This window comes from Pan troglodytes, chromosome 7 (genome assembly GCF_028858775.2).
Source record: "Pan troglodytes isolate AG18354 chromosome 7, NHGRI_mPanTro3-v2.0_pri, whole genome shotgun sequence".
NCBI lineage: Eukaryota > Metazoa > Chordata > Mammalia > Primates > Hominidae > Pan > Pan troglodytes.
In genome coordinates this window covers 142,245,084-142,265,178 of record NC_072405.2, presented here as the reverse complement: position 1 = coordinate 142,265,178, position 20,095 = coordinate 142,245,084, and the positions used below count along the sequence as shown (strand labels likewise).

General features: G+C 35.6%; 1 protein-coding gene across 8 annotated transcripts in view; it reads right to left on the bottom strand.

Annotated features, from left to right (window-relative positions):
- Positions 1-20,095, bottom strand: part of EFR3A (EFR3 homolog A) — a 109,076-nt gene that overhangs the window by 11,526 nt on the left and 77,455 nt on the right. For all 8 annotated transcript variants that reach the window (XR_001720432.3, XR_010159680.1, XM_003311923.6 and 5 more), the window contains exons 15-19: positions 17,312-17,473; positions 16,552-16,683; positions 15,352-15,419; positions 13,905-14,032; positions 5,121-5,212 (exon numbers count right to left, since the gene is read on the bottom strand). Coding sequence is in view for 6 of the 8 variants with exons in the window: in XM_003311923.6 (XP_003311971.1) it covers positions 5,121-5,212; positions 13,905-14,032; positions 15,352-15,419; positions 16,552-16,683; positions 17,312-17,473 (582 nt within the window). In the remaining 2 variants the exon portion in view is untranslated. The remainder of the gene's footprint in view (positions 1-5,120; positions 5,213-13,904; positions 14,033-15,351; positions 15,420-16,551; positions 16,684-17,311; positions 17,474-20,095) is intronic.

Below are 20,095 nucleotides of genomic sequence, written 5' to 3'. Positions count from 1 at the left end.
GTACCAAATAATCTCCACTTTTTCATTGGTTCTAACAATGGCTTACTGCAGTGGTTCCCCAAAACAAGTCTATAGATTAGCATTAGACTGCAATAATTAACATACCCTAGGCAACAAAACCACCCTTGAATTACAGAACTCAGTTCCAGTACTGTGATGTACAAGAAGATTTCAGTCCCACTGACTGAACACTGTGTTGTAAGTAAACAATGCTCTGAGAGAGTGAAGGCTGAGATTATACATAAATACATTTTTAGCCATGTGATAAAAAACAACTAAGTACTCTATAGCCTCTACGATTTTGGTACCACACACAGTTTACAAATCAAAAGGAAAACTAAGATTTTAAATGATTTAAAAGTAAGAACCACTACTTTGGGAAGTATTTCTCTAAAGTTAACCACCAATTTATAATCTCTGAAACTATCCTTTTAACTTATGTCTTTCAAGTCTCTCTTGCTTTGAGATACGTAAAAAGGTATGAAATCAACTGCTTTATGATAAAAGTCAGTAATACATTTTATGGCATCAGCACATTTTTAGGATAAATAATAAATCCAGTTCCTATAGTATCTCTGAATAAAAATTAAGAAACGATACATGAGTACTTGCCTGGGAATCTGGTCATCCCTACTTTTAGCTCATGAGCTTCTTTTGTTAAGTCTAAGGCAGCAAGACTAATGAAAGCAAAAGACTTCATTCTCTGCACCTTAGCTTCTCTGCAATACAAAGGCTTTAGCTGGAAATCAAGCAGCAAGAGTTCCACTCCCTCAGTTTTGCTACTGAGCTTCATATTTCTAGTTGAAGTCAGATTAAACTTGGGAATCTTCAGTTGTTTTGTTCTAGATATTCGGAGCAGACATGTAAGATTAGGCTCTGGCTGGTCAATTATTTGTACTTATAAGCATTCTAGTCCTTCAGTGAAAAAAAGAAACTGCTTTTGTTCTTAGAACTGGCTAGGAGCTTCTGACTTTTGAGACACAACTACAGTAGAGGAAAAGGAACATGGAGAAGTTAGAAGGCCAGCATTCTTGATACATATAATTTTTACTTATCACCTGTCATCTCAGATAAGTAAAGAGCTAAAATACCTTACCCTACTAACTCTTCTCTTTTTGTCCCTGTTTGCCTTAATTCAGATAATTATGATGCAGCTTCCTAGCATCAAGAACCCCCAAGTCGGCCAGGCACAGTGGCTCACGCCTGTAATCCCAGCACTTTGGGAGGCCGAGGCGGGTGGATCATGAGGTCAGGAGATTGAGACCATCCTGGCAAACATGGTGAAACCCAGTCTCTACTAAAAATACAAAAAATTAGCCGGGCGTGGTGGCGGGCGCCTGTAGTCCCAGCTACTCAGGAGGCTGAGGCAGGAGAATGGCGTGAACCCGGGAGGCGGAGCTTGCATTGAGCCGAGATCGCGCCACTGCACTCCAGCCTGGGTGACAGAGCAAGACTCTGTCTCAAAAAACAAACAAACAAACAAACAAACAAAGAAACCCTAAGTCATGCCGTCAGTGTCTACTTTTTTTCTTTTTTTTAATGTCTCCTTTCTTTAAATCCCTTTAAGTCATTTGTTGGTCCTATTCATTCTACTGTAAAGTAGAGTACTCCTGCCCTCCTGTCCCTCTTTGTTACCTCCAGCCTGGCTACTCTAGATCCTCATTCCATCAACTGTGGATTATTACAAGGATCTCCTAACTGGCCTCTACCTCCAGTCTCTTCTTTCTAATTTAGCCTTGTCACACTTGAGAGATTCTTTTTATGAAAGCACAACTCTAATAATGACACTGACTAAATTTCGGTGTTTACCTACTTCCTGTGAAGTGACATAGAAAGCCCTCAGCCTGGTATACAACTTTCTATAATTTTGCTTCAATCTTATCTCCCACTCATCCCTTTTGTGGATTTTTTTTTTTTTAAGACTAACTGCTTTATACTAGCATTTAATGATTCATATTTTTATATACCATAGCTGGTAAATACAAGCTACGTACTTTATTTGGTGATCTACTAAACTACAATCTGTTCCAACTCTAGAGGGAAAACTGGTTATGTTGGAGTTATAGAGAAGTGGTGCAAAGGCACCATCCTAAAGGAATTTCAACATTCCCTTTATAATCTATGACTTTTGCTTTATCTATGATCTACAACACTAACCTACACTATATAATGCCCTTGGGCCTACATAAAATCTGCCATTCATCTTTTTCTAATTATAGTAGTTGCTATGTCACGTCTACTAATATCATAGTAATTTGATAGCATCTAGCACCACAGTGTGACTAATATTGACTAGATGCTAGCATACACACAAGCTTCTCCAGTTGTATTTGGGGAAAAAAGGCAGGAGTACATGGATATATAACAAAGATCTGTTATTTGTAATAGAAAAAACAACAATCTTTTACAGTCAACCAGTGACTTAATTTTATATCAAAAAATTTAACACATACTCAAAATTTAATATATATAACATCCTGCCCATGCCCTTAAATAATCAAGCACTTACTATAAGCTTTTAGAGAGAAGAGTAGTGTGGTGATTTTCAGGTTTTACTCATATCAGTTATGCATATATAAGGAAGCAAAAAATCATGCCTATAGTGCTTTATTCTATTAGTCAAGCTGATAATTTTATCTCAGGAGACACAGATGCCTCTGTTCTATTTTAGTCATTTATCTTCTTGAATACATTAATTTAAATTAGGTATCGTTATAAAAATGTGTGTGTATACACACATATATGCATATATATGTGTAGTGTGCATATATATGCATTGGGAAGCATTCCTCTAAAGTCAACCACCAATTTATACTCTCTAAAAATACCTTTTACCTTGAGTCTCTCAAATCTCCCTCTTGCTTTGAGATATGTAAAAGGTATAAAATCAACTGCTTTATGATAAAAATATCAATAATACATTTTATGGCATCAGCACATTTTTAGAAGAAATAATGTATTATTTAGAAGAAAATAATATACATCTTTTTATATATGGCAACTTTTAGAAAAAGTTCACCAAATGATTCTCAGTAGGCCAAGGTTGGAATTGCAAATGTCAGAACTGGCAGATCTCAAGTGGATAAGGTATTTCAATAGACTAGAGTAACAATTTGAGTTTAGGGAAACAGAAGTTTGTTATGGTCTCCAACTAAACAACTTTCTGACTCTCTCTCTCTTTTTTTAAATTATAAGTTTAAAAAGCAAAAGCAAATACATCTCAGGATAAACTAGGATTATACATATAAAACTATAAATAATTTTGATCAAATAAAAAAGTTATTTTTTATGAGCAATGTTCTTATCTGATTCATTTTAAGAAAATAGTTTGATATTCTGCTGCACCATTAACTGGTAAAATATCTATCTGATGTGAATTTCTCCTGTCCATTATATGAAAGTAATTAATTAGTTTTAGCCTAGAAGATAGTATTATTCTGTCTTCTGGTATTTGAACAAACATCTCTAATATCCAAAAGAAGATTCCACAATGGTAAATGAGTCTGAAACTCAAATGTGCTCAAGCAAATGTGACACTAAACTGTACTTAACTTTTCAGATGCTTGGTGTGAGGCATATTTGACTTAGGACTTCTAGTAAATGAAAAACAACAGGATCTTGTAAAAGTTAATAAAAATATTAACAGACTTTTAATGTAAGATTTGTGTCAAGAATCTTTCCCCTACATTGAGTCTTTATGCAAATGTTTTTTCAGTTGATTTTATCAAAATAGACTGACTCTTTCCAACAGTTTCAAGTGTTCCCTATATATTTTTGAAAGAAGTAAGAATAGTTAACAAAAGGAGAAAGGTGAAAATACCAGTCAATAACACATAGTGTTCCCTTAACAAAATTAAGTTTATAATCTAAGACTCTGGATGAATTTCTTCCCTAGAAAGGTAATAGCGGCAAATTCATAATCATTAAAAGACAGAACTAGCAAGATACTCTTCTTACTGGTAAGGAGTATATAAATTAAATTGCTCTGAAGAAAGAGGTGAATTTGGGAAAAGTTGTTATTAAGCCTTAAACTGGTAAGAAACTTTAGCCTTAATGCGTTGAGTTTCAAAATGAACACTAAGTGCTTCTTCAACTACTCTTGATGCCGTGCTGATAAGTTCTTAATAAAACATAACTTCTATGTAATGGGAAGTTGAATGGCATAGAAAACATAAGTCAGCTGGCTGTACTCTGGCCACCAAATAGGTTTAGTACCTGAAGACAAATAAATCAATAGGAATTGTAAGGGGGTAGGAGGGAGGCTTGAGAAAGCATAATTCAGCTAACTTCCTTTCCCTTTCCCTATATGGATATTCTTTTAATTATGCATATTGTACCAATGAGAAATAATAAAATACTTAGGAAGGCAAACAATGCATAAACCACAAGGTGGAGGTTGACTTGACATGCTGGCATTTTGGCATTTTTACTTGACTATGAAAAAATTCTCTGGTGATTTGTGTAGAATAAGTCCTAGAGAATACTGGCTGCTTTTTCCCCTATAACTCAGGAGGGTACACTCTTGTGCTTTTTTGAAACGGGAGGAGAGCATGAAATCTATGATGTTTTAAATAAGCCACAGTCCTTACAGAGTACATAGTTCACTGACACAGCTTAAACAACATCCTTACTATCCAAAATAATTAAAACATTTTCCCTTATAGATGAAGTTTTAAAACTTTTCAAAGGTAGTGAGCATTTGGCTTCACATGAGGATGTATAGTTCTATTTATTTCTGTAATTTGCATTTCCTAAATTTTTTAAAATAAGTAGGACCTAGAGGGCCCACTAATTTAATGACAGGCTTTGTATAAAGTTCCTTAGCAAAAAAAATCTTATACTTTACAGTTCCTTTTATTACACTAAATTATAATGTGAAATCTGACATTGTAACATATAATGTTAGGTTTATATATCTTTACAGACAGCTGAAATGAGTTCAGTAAAATAAATTATAAATAAATTCAAAGCTAAATCAGATTAATTTCTACTAATAATTTAGTTGATTTGAGGATAATTTAGAGTTGTATTTCCTCCTGTTTGAAAGTGTGGAAGGCAAAAAATTCTTTTAAATGATGTCTACCAAGACAGTACTCTACCATAAACTTTCAGTAACTTACCACATCATCAGAAGGAACATTGTTGGATAAAATATCCACCTGAATGGATACGGTGTCCACAATGCTTTTTCTTCTAGAAAGTCGATCTTCATCTAAAATAAAATTGTTTTCTTCCCATTATTTGTTAGAAATGTTATGTTGGTTTTCATTTATAAACTCTACTTATTTCAGATTTCAAAAACTCAAAAAATTCAGACAGTTTGTCTTTTTTGTTCCTTCTAAATACATAAAGCAGCGTGTTCTCGGACTTTTACATTTCGTGAAGCAGATTAAAAAGTAAAATTGATGAGGTGAACTGAAATAAGGTTATCGGATTTTTATTTTTCAAAAAGGGGCATTTAGGACAGCAACATCAACAACCACTACCGAATAGTTTAATTAAAAAAAGCAAGTCAATGTAACAGCAAATGAAGGAAGTACATAATCTAAACTTAATACATTTAGCCTAAATGAAAACTGACAATATTGCCCTTATATCTCTAATATTTTCACGAAACAGTGAAAGCTGTCAGCTAACTCTGGTTCTAGGATGACAGTTTGGGAAGCAATGTCTAAAGGTGTTTACAGTGCATTACAATTTGTGGGCTGAAAGAATTTGCTGTTTCAATTAATATCTCATCCAGCATTGTCCATTCAGTCATCTCCATCAGCTGTTGTTATTCTGCTTTATAATTTGACCACTTCTCCAGAAAGATGTTGTCTTTACCTGAGTGCTCTAGCTAATCTACTTTTGTGCCCCCAATTCATTTGTACAGTCTGAACAAATTGCTCTGATTTTTCACTACTGACTATGCTGAAGTCCTGTAATTATAATCCCAACCCCAACCACTCTTCTGACAGCGCTTTTAAATAAAATTCCATGGTCTTCCAAATCACTAAATTCAAAAGCTATTCCTAGCCCATTTTCTGCTTAACCACTTCATGAACATTTGAATTTGTTGATCATAATGTCCTTACATACATTCTTTTCTACTTCTGTTTTTCTACTTTAGCATTCAATACTCAACAAATCTAGGAAGTGATTAGAGACCCTGTTAGGTGTTAGGGACAGTCTGCTGAATAGACATTACACATCCCGTGCAGCTTACAGTTTAACAGGAAAAATATACAATAAAATCACACAAATTATTAAAGTGTGATGAGAGTACAGGATGCTAGGAAAATCTCCAATAATCATGATTACAGTCGAAAAAAGGAAGTCACTTTGTGTATTCTAACATATAGTATTAGAGGCTTATTCAACCCTTGGAAAGCTGAGTGAGTAAAAGTTAGGCTAGCCATCGGATAGTCTCAGTCTGCAGCATGGAGATGGTAATTCTCAAGAAGCTTCTGGAAGCTTCTAGTCTGATCTCCACCCATTTGAATGCTACACTGTCTTTCAAAGATAATAGTTTTTCCTCTTCTACTTGCAAATTTTTCTGAGTGCTTTTCATTGTCATTCTCTGATTTTGAAAAAACATAGTTCCAATTTTTCCTTTACGATACAGAAGAGAATTCAGAAAGAGTGACAATGATGCCAAGTTGGCTACTGTTCTACTCCCAGTCCTAAAAGGAATGTACTCACCCAGGTCACATCCCAGGACTTCTAACTCTCTCAAAGAGTTCCCAGGTACTATTAGGGTTGCAGCTGGCACCTAGTAAGTACTCTATAAATACTTGTGTGACTGACCAGGATTCCGGCACCTCCTTTTCTGAGTTCAACATTTCCAATTTCTTATTAATCAATTCTATTTGACATGTTCTAAATCCAATTCTGCATCTCTAAATAAGCCATCTTTATCTCCACATTGTCCTATTTATTTTCAAGAGTGTCATCATTCAAAATCTTCATCTTTTCTTACCTAAACTCTTAGTATAGCTTTCAAGTGGGTCTTCCTAGTATGTTTCTCCCTTCTATACTACCAATAGAGTTTTCTAAAACAGATCATTTTCAGTCCTAATTATAATTGTTAAACAAATGCAGCCCACTACTTAATGCAGAGTTCCCAAGGTTTTCTACCTCACTGCACACATTAAATTATAATGCATGCATGGTACACAGAGATAAATGGAAGGGCCTGCTCATACTGCAGGCTCAGACTGCCCCAGGCCCTCTCCAGCTACCTGAAGAGCTAAGGAGAACAGTCCCCAGACACACTTATAATGTTCCCCCAAAACAGCAGGGAAGCTCAGGTCTAGAATCAGCGTTAACAGCAGAGTTACTGTATCATCTGGCAACACTTCATCTTTCTCTCTCTTTTTTTTTTTCTTCCTGAGACAGTGTCTCTTCTCTGTCATCCTGGCTGGAGTACAGTGGTGTGATCAGAGCTCACTGCAGCCTCAAACTCTTGGGCTCACGTGATTCTCCCATTTTAGCCTCCCGAGTAGTCAGGACTACAGGCATGTGCCACCATGCCCAGTTAATTTTTTTTAACTTTTAAGTTCAGGGGTACATGCGCAGGTTTGTTATACACATAAATTTGCGTCATGGGGGTTTGTTGTACAGATTATCTCATCACCCACATATTAAGTCTAGTATCCATTAGTTGTTTTCTGGATGCTCTCCTTTCTCCCACCCTCCACCCTCCAACAGGTCCCAGTGTGCATTGTTCCCCTCTATGTGTCTGTGTGTTCTCATCATTCAGCTCCCACTTACAAGTGAGAACATGTGGTATTTGGTTTTCTGTTCCTGTGTTGGTTTGCACACGCCTATGTTCATTGCAGCACTGCTCACAACAGCAAAGACATGGAATTAACTGGCTAAATTTTTTGTTTTAACTTTTTGTAGAGATGGGGTATTTTTTTTTTCTCAAGCTGGTCTCAACTCTTGGCTTCAAGCAATCCTCCTACCTCGGCCTCCCAAAGTTCCAGGATTACAGGTGTGAGCCACTGTGCCCAGCCTATGCTCCATCTTTCTAATCCCATTCTGTATATACTGTGATTTTACTTTACTGAAGGGGCAAAGAATGAAGAATTAACAGCAATCAGCAAGAAACTGGTTTCTCTTTTACTGACAACTCCTCTACTCCAAGATAGCCTTCCATGGTTGTGACTAATGCTGTTAGTCAATATTATAGTTTGCCCCTTTCTGGGGATGTGACAGGATTGCAATTTCTGTCCTCTCTGTGGTTAGGAGGGGTTCTGTAACAAGTCCTGGCCAATACAGTATGAGTAATGTGCCAGACAGTGGTAGCTCCATTAGCTTGGATTCCAGAATGTGGATGATGTATAGTTATGTACAGCAAGTCTGAGCAATAAATAAATCTTTACTGTTTCAAACCATTAAGAACTTGGGGTTGTTTGCTACTATAGCATAACCTAGCTAGGGTTTCTTAACCTTGACACTATGGACATTTTTGGCCAGATAACTCTTGTTGTGGGAAGCTGTCCCTTGTATTATAAGATGTTCAGCAGCATTCCTAGCTTCTATGCACTAGATGCCAATAGGCCTGTCTCATCTCTCTCTGTCCCAGTTGTGACAACTAAAAATTTCCCCAAGATTGCAAAATTCACCCTTAGCTGAGAACCAGTAACTCAGTCCATCCTATTGACAGACCTTTCTACAATTTTACCTGTATGTCACCACCATGTTAACTAAGCTTCTTAAAACACTAACCACATAACTTCCCAAGCTATGCCCCCAAAACTGCTTGTGAATTAAAAGGACATTCTAGGCTCTCTCATCAGATCTTACCAACAGTAACTTCAACCTTCCCTAATTAATCTAGTGTTCAACTCAAAGATGCCTGTTTTCTAACCTCTGTGCACGCTGTGGGATATCTGCTTTCTAGAATCATGTCATTACCTGCCCTTCTTTGTCATCCTCTTCACTACAGAGATTCTTATCTTTCAAGGCCTATCTGAACATCACATCGCTTCCTTAAAGTGTTAAATATTACTCCAATTATTTCTACTTGTCCCTCTTTCTTCTGAGCTACAAAAACTTACTACCAGTTATTAATGAACTTCCCTTCCATCATCCTTCACCCTTGTACTACCGTCATGTACACTGATGTCTGACCTATATATCCATGCACGAAATTCAGTGAGACTCTGGGTTTTGTATCTCCCATACAAAAGTCATCCAGGTTCTACTGCATGAAGACTGAAGGTACAGAATCAGTACATACTCAACTGCAACAAAACAGGACACATTGTTTTGCAAGAATTTTCAGGATGAGAATATTTTATATCCTGCATGTGGCTACTGCTGAGTTAACCTAGACCCTGTATTTTTTGTTTTTCCTTCATAATCATATGCTTTGATACAAATAACTGGACATAAAGACATCAATGGAATTGCCACAAAGCAGTATGTGGTCATGCCTGCTGATCTGCTTATAGCATCTAGGTAAATTAACTTTCAAGGTCTCACCGGAAGTGAAAATAAGGGCTTCTCTCAAAGGAGGCTATAAAATAATTTCTGGGTTAATTTATGAAAGCTGAGGGGTTGCAGAAAGAAAGTCATGTTGAAGCCAATAATAAAAAAGAAAAGACAAGTATGGGGGCAGGAAAGGGGTCACTGAGTGGCAAAATCATTGAGAACAAAAAGGAAATATAGTGTTGTCTCAAAGGTGATCAATAATCACCTTCTAGGAAAATCCAAAGAAAGGTCTTAATCAATTTTCTACTTCTCTGAAGCTTCAGCAATTTGTGCCACCTTTCCCTTTTTGGAAGCTCCTCTACCTGCCTTCTCACCCCCCAACTTCCTAGCACCCACATTCCAACATTACCTTACTTTCCTTTCACATTCTTGAGACTTTCGGCTTTGGAGCTTTACGTTCCTTCCCAACATGGCCTCTCCTCAGGAAAAGAGAACTGTCTAAAGCCATTCCATCCTCTTTCTCTCCATGCCTTCACTGTGAGAAGTCATCCTCCCTGAAGGCTTTAGCAAAATCCCCTATGTTGCTGTTTTCAAAATTTTCATTATAACCTCCTAACCCTCACACAAAACCCAGTCCTATCTCCTAACTGCCTACAAGCTACTTTACTTGCATACTCCACTGTCAAACTCAACAAGAGGCTTATCTCCAAAACCAGCCACTTTTTCCTATTCATTTCTATTAATAAAAACTCTATCCTTCTACCACCCCAGATTCAAAACTACTTATAGAGAGTTTCAGCTGAAATATGTACTTCTTTCCTTCTTCACTTGAACGCAGCTGATATGGTTTGGCTGTGTCCCCACCCAAGTCTCAACTTGAATTGCATCTGAAGAATTCCCACCTGTTGTGGGAGGGACACAGTGGGAGGTAACTGAATCATGAGGGTTGGTCTTTCCCACATTATTCTCGTCATAGTGAATAAGTCTCATGAGATCTGATCAATGTATCAGGGGTTTCTGCTTTTGCTTCTTCCTCATTCTTTCTTGCCACTGCCACGTAAGAATTGTCTTTCACCCTCTGCCATGATTGTGAGACCTTCCCCAGCCACGTGGAACTGTAAGTCTAATTAAACCTCTTTCTTTTGTAAATTGCCCAGTCTCTGGTATGTCTCTATCAGCAGTGTGAAAATGGACTAATACACCAGCTATATCTGTCATCCCTCCCAGAAAAACAAAACACACACAAAAAAACTAGCAAATGAAATGGTAAGTAAATCCTATGCGTCCCCTCAGTTTTACACCATTCACTGTAGTGCCCAAGCCAGAATCCTGGACAAAATCCCTGGCTTTCTTCTTGTCTCTCCATACCAATCAAATGCCTATAAATTCTCTCTCATAAATTTTTCTAGAGTCTACCTACTCTGTATCCTCACTGATGCCTCTTTATTATGGGCCACTGTCATTTCTCCTAAGGATGACTAACATGCCATCAAAATAAATAGTCACCCCATCTCCAGTTTGCAAAATTACAACCAAAGTACTACTTCTAAAATGCAACTCTGATCATGTTATCCTCTGATTAAAATCACTCATGCTTCCCCATTGCCTTCAGAACAGAGTTCAAACTAGTTCACCTTGCTTTACAATTCCTAACTCCACTCCCTGAAGTCTGTTGTTACTCTATATTAATTCACGGAACAAATCCTGTTCTTGCCTACCTCATTCCTTCACACATGTTGTTACTACCATATGAAGCACAGTTCACTTGCCTAACACCTGTTTCAAGCTCATCTTAGAGGCTTTTTCCTCCGGAAGATATCCCTGGCCAGCCAAACCTGGATTAAATATTTGTATGTGCTATTGGAGGACCCTAAATGTCCCTAATAATAGCCGAATAGTCATATTACAATTGCCTGGTTATTTATCTTCTTAAAGAAAAATTATATAATGAAATTAACTTATTTCCTATGCACCCAGAATAATACCAAATCAGCTGCTGTGTTTTGTGGTTCAAGTGAACAATACATTTAAGAGAGACTGTGGGCTTTGTGAAAGTAGGGACCTACCCATCTTGTTCATTCTGGCTTTTGCTTGCACAGCAGCTGGCACACTGGAGGTGCTCGCTTAATACTTAAATAACTGTATGAGTTGACTGAAGCCACTGGTACCTCTGAACGATTCAGATGGGGGACACTACTGTTTTCCCCTCACAAAGCAGTACTTGGCACAGGCCTAAACATACACTATTCATTCGAATTCTAGGTTGATTAGAGACAAGTAAAATACAATAATCAGCTAACATTTATCAACCACATTATGATGATGCCAGGCATCAATAGTTCAATAAACTTTAGGTAGATCATCATTCTTTCTCTAAATCTATTTATCACTGTGTTTCATTCATTCATCTGCTTTTCCCACTAGATTGTATTCCTTGAGGCTAAGAATTGCATCTTAACATCTTTCTACCCTATGAAAGTCATAACAGTGCCTGATATATATTACATTGTAGGCACTCAGTAGAAATTAGAGAAAGAAATGATAAAAATCAATCTGGATCTTTCTGGATGCCTGAACAATATTTGAGTCCCTGAAAAATAGTGAAATCAAATAATTTATTAAGCAACTAACTGGAGAGGCTGTTAGTGGTGTCACCTAATCATTTAATTCAATTTTAGCCTCACTATCCTCATTTGTAAACAAAGATAATGCTATCTTCCTCACCAAACCATTATGAGAATTACATAAGAAAATGAATACTAAGCACTTATCACAGTGCCTAGCACACAGTGCATAATAAATGGTAGCTACTATTGTGATGATGATGGGTACTACATGACACACAACAAACTAAATATGTTCTGCTTTTTTATTTTAATACATTGTTCTTAAATCCCTTGAATTTTTTAAATGAATATCTGATGGTTACACAGCAAAAGGAAATTTAATTACAGATTCAGTATCCCATAAAATATCACTGTTTATTCTGTTTCTGCATTAAGGTAGGATACTAATGCCACAGATAGGTTCTAAACTATCAGTCTTCACAAATCAGAAAAATCTAGTAGGATTTCTAGTAGTGCAGTTATACAATTAAGTAGACACTAAAATATTCAGAATTCTTCTAGTCATTGGTAGAGATGCATTATGAGAGAATACATCTTTTTTAGGGGTGGGAGGAATCAGAGAAGTGCAGACCATTTGTTAAAAATTTTGAAAGTACCAGAGCTTTCATTAAAAATTGTTAAGAGTTAAAGGAACAGGGTAAAAAGAAATAACAGGGGTAAAAATAAACTAGGGCTATAAGGAAGATAAAGGAAAATAATAATTAAACTAATTATAGAAAATATGCAGGCCACTAGCCCCATTTTCTAAAAGGCACATTTTATTAAGCTATTTTCCTAGAGGACAGGTAAGGGAAAGGGCAGGCCAAACTGACAACTGGATTTACCTTTGTGCTTGTGCCTGGGTTTAAGAGGTTTTTTGCTTGAAGGAAAGAGAGCTAAATTCAAATTATAAGAGTAAAATATTTTAAATGTTTTTTTAATATTTTAAATTATAAAGCTCTTATAATCTTTTATTCTTAGCACTGTTATTTCCTCAAGGAGTTCCTGAGGAACACAGTCTTTTATAGCATAAAATTTAAAAGAAAATGCAAAAGCATTCATTAACATCTCAGACTGTTATGAACAACTATTACTGTACTAAATGTATATATTTTGGATCCATGTTATTAAAAAAAAGCCATTTAGAAAGACTGCACTACTTGTAGTGACTAATCCAGAAATCTTTCTAAGTGAAATCAAATGGTTCTCTTGTAGAACAGAGGTATCCCCAAAGAACTAATTCACTTACAAAATTTAATATTTATATAGTCACCAAATTAAAATGAAAGCATAAGACATAAATTCTTTGATTTTAATTTTTACAGTAAAAGTTGAATACAAGACACTATGCAATTTTGCCTTCAAACAGAATTATTTCAGGCAATGGGAAAAATAGAAGGAAATATATAGTTCACAGAGAAAAAAAAATCCCTAACTCAAAAAGTTTGTAGTTTTATTTATATAACAACAGTCTGTACTCTTTCAAATAACGAAAGTTGCCTAATTCATTAACCTAAATAATCACTTATCATTAAACAATTTTCATCAATTTCCATAACTTAAATAGAATATCATTTAATAAGAAAAGATCTCACTTTAAAATATACTATTAAATAAAATATTAAGTATTATAACAATAAATATTCAAGGACTTGATTTGCTCCTGGTAAAATCATATCTATGTCGTTAGAGATTTACTGAAGGTTTTCAATAGCAAAATTAAAAAACAAAGTAAATACTCTTAAGCATTTGAAAATGGCTGGGCTGTAGTAAGGACACACACCAGAATTAATTTTCATTGCCAACTGGGTAATGAAAAAATTACTATAACATAAGCAATCACCAGAGTGAGAGTTCTAATTATCCTCCTCTTACCTGTTACTTGTGGTACATATGGAACTGACAATCTCTCAACACTATATCCACTTCCACCTAGCGACTCTGCAATCTTGTTGGTCAGAAAGTACAAATCTTTTTCATGCTTCTCTAAAGATTTTGGAAGCCTGCGAAGTTCATCAAAACAACAATCATTCACTATTAAATTACTGAGCAAAAATAAGTTACTATGCAAAACATTCCAGAGCAAAAGCCTCAATATTCTAAATATAAACACAATGTAAACTGTAGTAGCAGAAAAATCAGTATATTTTAGGCAACTAATTTGAGCTCTTTAAAAACACACAGTATGTGGTCCCATATATTAACCATTCTGCAGTGATTCTTCTCTCAGTAACATTCCAATAGTGAATTCAGCCTTATATTACTCTGTTGATCTTTACTTGTTAAGTAATAAAGAACACTAAATGTAGCTTTTATTGTCATGTTAATTAAAAAGTGTAGTGAGAGACAAAATAAAAAAAAAATCATTAGCCCACCGATTGTTAATGAAAACCACATTAGCCAGCTAAGTGTTCGGAAGTACTTGCCCACCCACATAAGGTTTCACTTTCCTTGCAAACTGCTTGATATTATCTTATGCTGATGCTTTCAAAATAAACTGCTTTTATAGCCCAAAAGTTCAAACAAAATATTATTCATATATATACTTTTCTTTAGAGAACAAGAAATAATGCAGGAAATAACACTGATTTTCCTTAATACATTCTTTCTTTCACAATATTTTGAGTATTGTTACCTATTACTGAACGTCTTCAACAGGATACTGTACTCTCTTAAAGGTTTGATCATTTACATATGAGAACATAAAATATGCTATATTTAAGAGACATATCCAACATTTTTTAAAAAGTGGGGTAAGTTTTCTTATTCTTTTTTTTTTTTTTTTTTTTTTTTTGAGATGGAGTCTCGCTCTGCTCTTTCACCCAGGCTGGAGTGCAGTGGTGTGATCTTGGCTCACTGCAACCTCCACCTCCTGGGATCAAGCGATTCTCCAGCCTCAGCCTCCTGAGTAGCTGGGACTACAGGCACATGCCACCATACCCAGCTAATTTTAGTATTTTTTAGTAGAGACGGGGTTTCGCCATGTTGGCCAAGCTGGTCTAAAACTCCTGACCTCAGGTGATTCACCCGCCTCAGCCTCCCGAAGTGTTAGGATTACAGGCGTGAACCACTGCGCCTGGCCAAGTCTTATTCTTAAAAAATTTTTTCAAGATTGACTCCATGTTGTGCATAAGTCAACATCCATAATGTGCAGGCCCTTTTATAACAAGGGAAATAATTAAATGAATTAAATGACAGACACAAAATGATGATTAGTATAAAGCACCAAGAATTACTGTAACAATATTTACTCCTTTATAATTATTACTGATGGGTTTATCAAGTCAGTACCCCATCCTTAAAATGTAAAGAATTAACATACATGCACTTATCTCTGAAGATATGCTCTGGTAGAAAATAAGGGGCTTCCATAGTTCGAATTTCAATAACCTAAAAAATATTCAAAAACAGAACAAAAATCAAAAACCCTACCCCTCAGGACCTTGCTATAAAAATTCAGAAAACAGCTTAAAAACAAAACAACTTTAAACATTTATAAGAAATACCATCACTTTGTTTTTGAATTTAAGCTAAGTTTACAGCCCAAATGTAAAGTTTGTTTTGTTTTCACATCTATTATTTTTAAAATTTAACAGATAAAACTGTGACAATAAAATAATATATAAAGCAAAAAATGATGACACATTACATTTGATTAAGCCTATTATAATAAAGCAAGAATATCTATTTTCTCAAATGCACTATTTTGGAAATCGCTTTACAATCACCATCCTCCACCTGCTGCATTACCTTTTGCAGCCTGTGTACAAGGTCTCCAGGCACTTGTGTGGTCTGGCTCCTCCAATGAACTGTGAGCAAAGAGGTACGCTGCTTTTGTAGTATTTACTTCTCTAGTGGTGGGCATCAAATATTCACTCAAATGTCTGATTAATGAATGGATGAGTTTTGTTTCTTAGAGTACACTACAAGTCTACATTTTAGCAAGGACTAAATGATGTGCTTCCAATTTAAGAAAAATAAAGTTCTCTCTTACAGATGTCTTTAAAAGTGGACTTTTTCTGCTAGGTAACTTGGGGGCATTGAAATGTTTATTAAGTCATGCAAATAACGATGTAAGAGTTACAGCTAAAGACAACTAAATATATTTGAAAGACACAAGACAATTCTCTGAGATGCACATTAATTATTCAACTTTTGAGATCTGCCTCAAGTAGTTTAGATAAACAACAAAAGAGTATAATTTAAGAAAATTTACATACTAAGAGTCATAAGGGTTCAAAGGAAAAAAGTCATAGAATAAATCACATAAGGTATTCTAGAAGAAAACCATATATTCCATTCAACCACTACATTAAACTATTATAATAAAACAACATGCATCTAAGAAAATATAAAAACAGTAGCTACAGTTTTAGCTGTAGTTTCAGTTTACTGGCTGTAGATTTTTATAGAATTATCTTAATTTGATACGTAATCACCAAAGTTAAAAATAATCATCATTGGAATAAAATTAGCAATTTTGTACAAAATTCAAGTTTAAGGACTTTTCTAAATACATTACCTTGCTAACATGCTGGCAAAATGCAGGGACAGCTATCATCTGACTTACAAAGTTGAGGTATGCTGCAACCAGTGCCATGATTCCACAACGATGGAACATTGGCAAATTATCCTCATTGATAATTGCACTGTCCTTTAATAAGAAACAAACACATCAGAGAGATCAAGTTCTTACACTTCACCAGCATTTTCTCTGATTACACTGGAAAACTGCAGGTAGTTTGGAAAGCTAACAAAAATGCCACTTTATCAGAAGTTATTTTCTAAAACAATTCTGAAAGGAAAACGAATGTTCTTTTACAAGAGAGTTAATTTTTTCAACTTAAACTCTCTTCCCTAGGAAAGCCTTTCCTGTTATCATATATATATACGCACACACACGCACATGCATATATAGCCATTGCATACTGTCCTTCTATTACATAACACTTATGCAACTCTAATTAAACAACTGCATGTATGTCATTCTTATTTAATGACTATCCCCCCCAGTGTAGGAAGTGTGGATACAGGGACTATGTTTGTCTGCTTCATCACACTATATCCCTATGGCCTTGAAGGATATTTAGCACACAAGTTGATGCTCATGCAACATATGTAAAAGGAATAAATGAAGAATGTAATCATAGTCTTGAGTATTTTAGATTTACAACTAGATACCTCCCTTTTAAAATTCATGTCCTTGGATAACGGCAACATTTCAAAGATGGTGTCTGCTTTATAAAAAATGTTTTCTGCAGTGAATGGTTATGAAAGCATACCTGTAAAGCAATGGCCAGTCGAATGAGATCAATAACTACTTCTTCATTAGCCAGTTCAATAGTTATAAGAGCAAGAGAAGTATAAAGTAGTTCATAGTTTTTCTGAACGTTGTCTTCCTCTTTACAACCCAAATATATGTGCCGATACAGCTGTTGCCCATTCTGAGGTGAAAAGACAGAGGACAAAGGTAATTTTGCTTAAAATGTAGAAAAGGCAGATTTCACATGCATACACTCTTACAGTGTAGCTATGTTATTATATAGCTTAACATGGAAATGAAATTTAAGTTGATCAGATAGTCAAATTTCAATTATAAATATCAAACAACATGCTAATATACAACTACAAACTAATGTTAAAGTTGAAGACAAACCTTAAATAAAAATAACCAGTAAAAAATAGTTCCTGTGCTAACAATGAAAATGTTTTTAATAGTGATTTGAAAAAACAAAAGCAAATTATGGATTGACTTGAGAAAAAAAAGTGAAATGGATGACAGAATCCTGAGACACTTTGGCAATACAGCCTCAGCAATGATAAAGAATATTGTACTGAGAGGAAATGTACTGAGGCTCTCTTGACTGGGGAACAATCCCTGTGCGGTGGGTTAGCCGTACAGAGAAGAGCATCTGCAGGTTCTGTTACATTTTGGCATGGAGTCCCTGAAGGCGAGTCTAAAGCCTATTAACAGAGAAGAGGTTATAGAAACTCCCCAGGTATTGCACAGAGGTTTCCCCTAAACTAGACTGATCTAAGTAAAGATTATTATCATAAAGATTATTTATTATTATAATAAAGATTATTAAAGCCTTTCCTTTCTAAAGCATTCCTGGATATAGGTGCAATGCCACATCCAGTCACAATGGCGACATTAACTCAATTAGCTCTCAACTCTAACTGCCCGCTGGAATCACTGGACAACTGGAATGACCACCATGCTCTTGCCCTCCCCACTTCTCACTACTGTCCACCCTCCTCCAATATGATGTAACTGGTCAGTGGCAAAGCACAAGCATCAGTATTTTTCAAGTATAAAGCTCCCCATGTGGTTATAATGGGCAGGCAGGGTTAAGAACACTCAATTTTTCCCATGTGGAGAGACTTTAGGCTTAATATACCAAGCCTGTTTCTCAGAAAGTTCTTCTGATCATTTTAGGAGAAGAAACTGGGCGAGAACAGCACAGACTCTTCTGAAGCTAGCATGTCTGTAACAAGTATGCATTCTGCTCTGTTCTCTATTTAATATGCACTGAGGTCCCATCCCGGTAAGGAGGCCTATAGTTCTCCAGCTGTGACAATGACTGACTGGTTAAGTCGGCTTAAATCTGTGTTACAGTGTTAGTAAGCCTTTTTTGGCTACAGACATAAAGCTACCCACCAGATTCCTTTATTTCTGAAGTTGTTATTTTGGTTTCCGCCTTTCTGAATCTAGAGTTTGTCTCTCTCGTTCTTTCTCTCTCTCAAACACATAAGGTTTCTATACTTGGGTGGGGTAAAAAAAACTGTGTATTGGGTCCTCTCAAAACCTCAGAATATTCTTGAATTCTATGGTTCTAAACATCATTAACAAACATTAAAGTGGTGCATACATACGTGATAATTTAGACTTCAGGTTCCTTAAGTAATTCAAGTTTGTTTTTAAAAATTACCTACTACATAGTCACCATATTAGATGAAATAAAAAATTTGTAATATGTAATGTAAAAATACAAATAGGTATAATAACTTTACAAATTGGTATGGCATTATCTAGTGAATCTGAAGAATACATAACCTATTACTCAGCAATTCCTCTCCTACAGGCCTTGGAGAAATGGGAGTTATATACAGCATAACACATGTACAAGCATGTTTTTAGGAGCACAGTTCATAACACTCACTAACTGGAAAGAATTCAAATGTCTGACAACAAAAGAAAACTTGTGGTATATTCATATCATGGAATACTATTGAAGCCACACGCAGATGAATTTTACCAAAATAGAGCTGAATAAAAAAAAAACTAAACTTAAAAGAATACACAATGTATGGTTCCTTTCACCCAAATTACAAAAACTGGCAAAACTAAACAATATAGTTCAAGGACATAATGTATATTTAGGTTATCAAACTGTAAAAAAAATTTGAAAGAGTCAATTTCCATCAAAGTCAGAGCAATGATAGTGATTACCTGTAGGGGAGAGGATGGAGTTATGAAGAAGACAGAACATGTGGGATGCTTTTGGTTATACTGTTGTTCACCTTAAAATAATTAAAGTAATAATTCGCATGTATTTTATATTTCATAATAAAAAGTACTCTTTTCGACATAATTCCTTGATTTGGTGAAACATTAACAAGACCTTTTTCACATGGTGAGAAACTATATAGTGAGTTGTAGACTCAGTGGTGGCAGCTATTTTCTCTGGAAGAATACGCTTCACTAGGAAATTAGAGGTGAAGTGATACCTCCCAATGTATAAGGGGTTCCAGCCCTGGAACCGTTTTTCAAACAGACTCCGTATATAAGATGCCCCTAAAACATTCAGATGGAGTAGTTTTAGGCTGGGTAGTAATCTAAGACACAGCTGCCTGAACAATGTTAATATAGAAAATACACTGTCTATGCTAAACTAGGATTCTCTTAACTAAAGGCCAGTCCATCATCCTGTGGCTACAGAACCCAATTTTTTTTCTTTAGTTCTTTGTAGAAACTTATCTGAGTTGCTAGTTAAGGTTTCATATGAAAATCAAACAACATTTTTACTCACAAAACAAATTGGAAGGTAAATGAAAAATGGTGT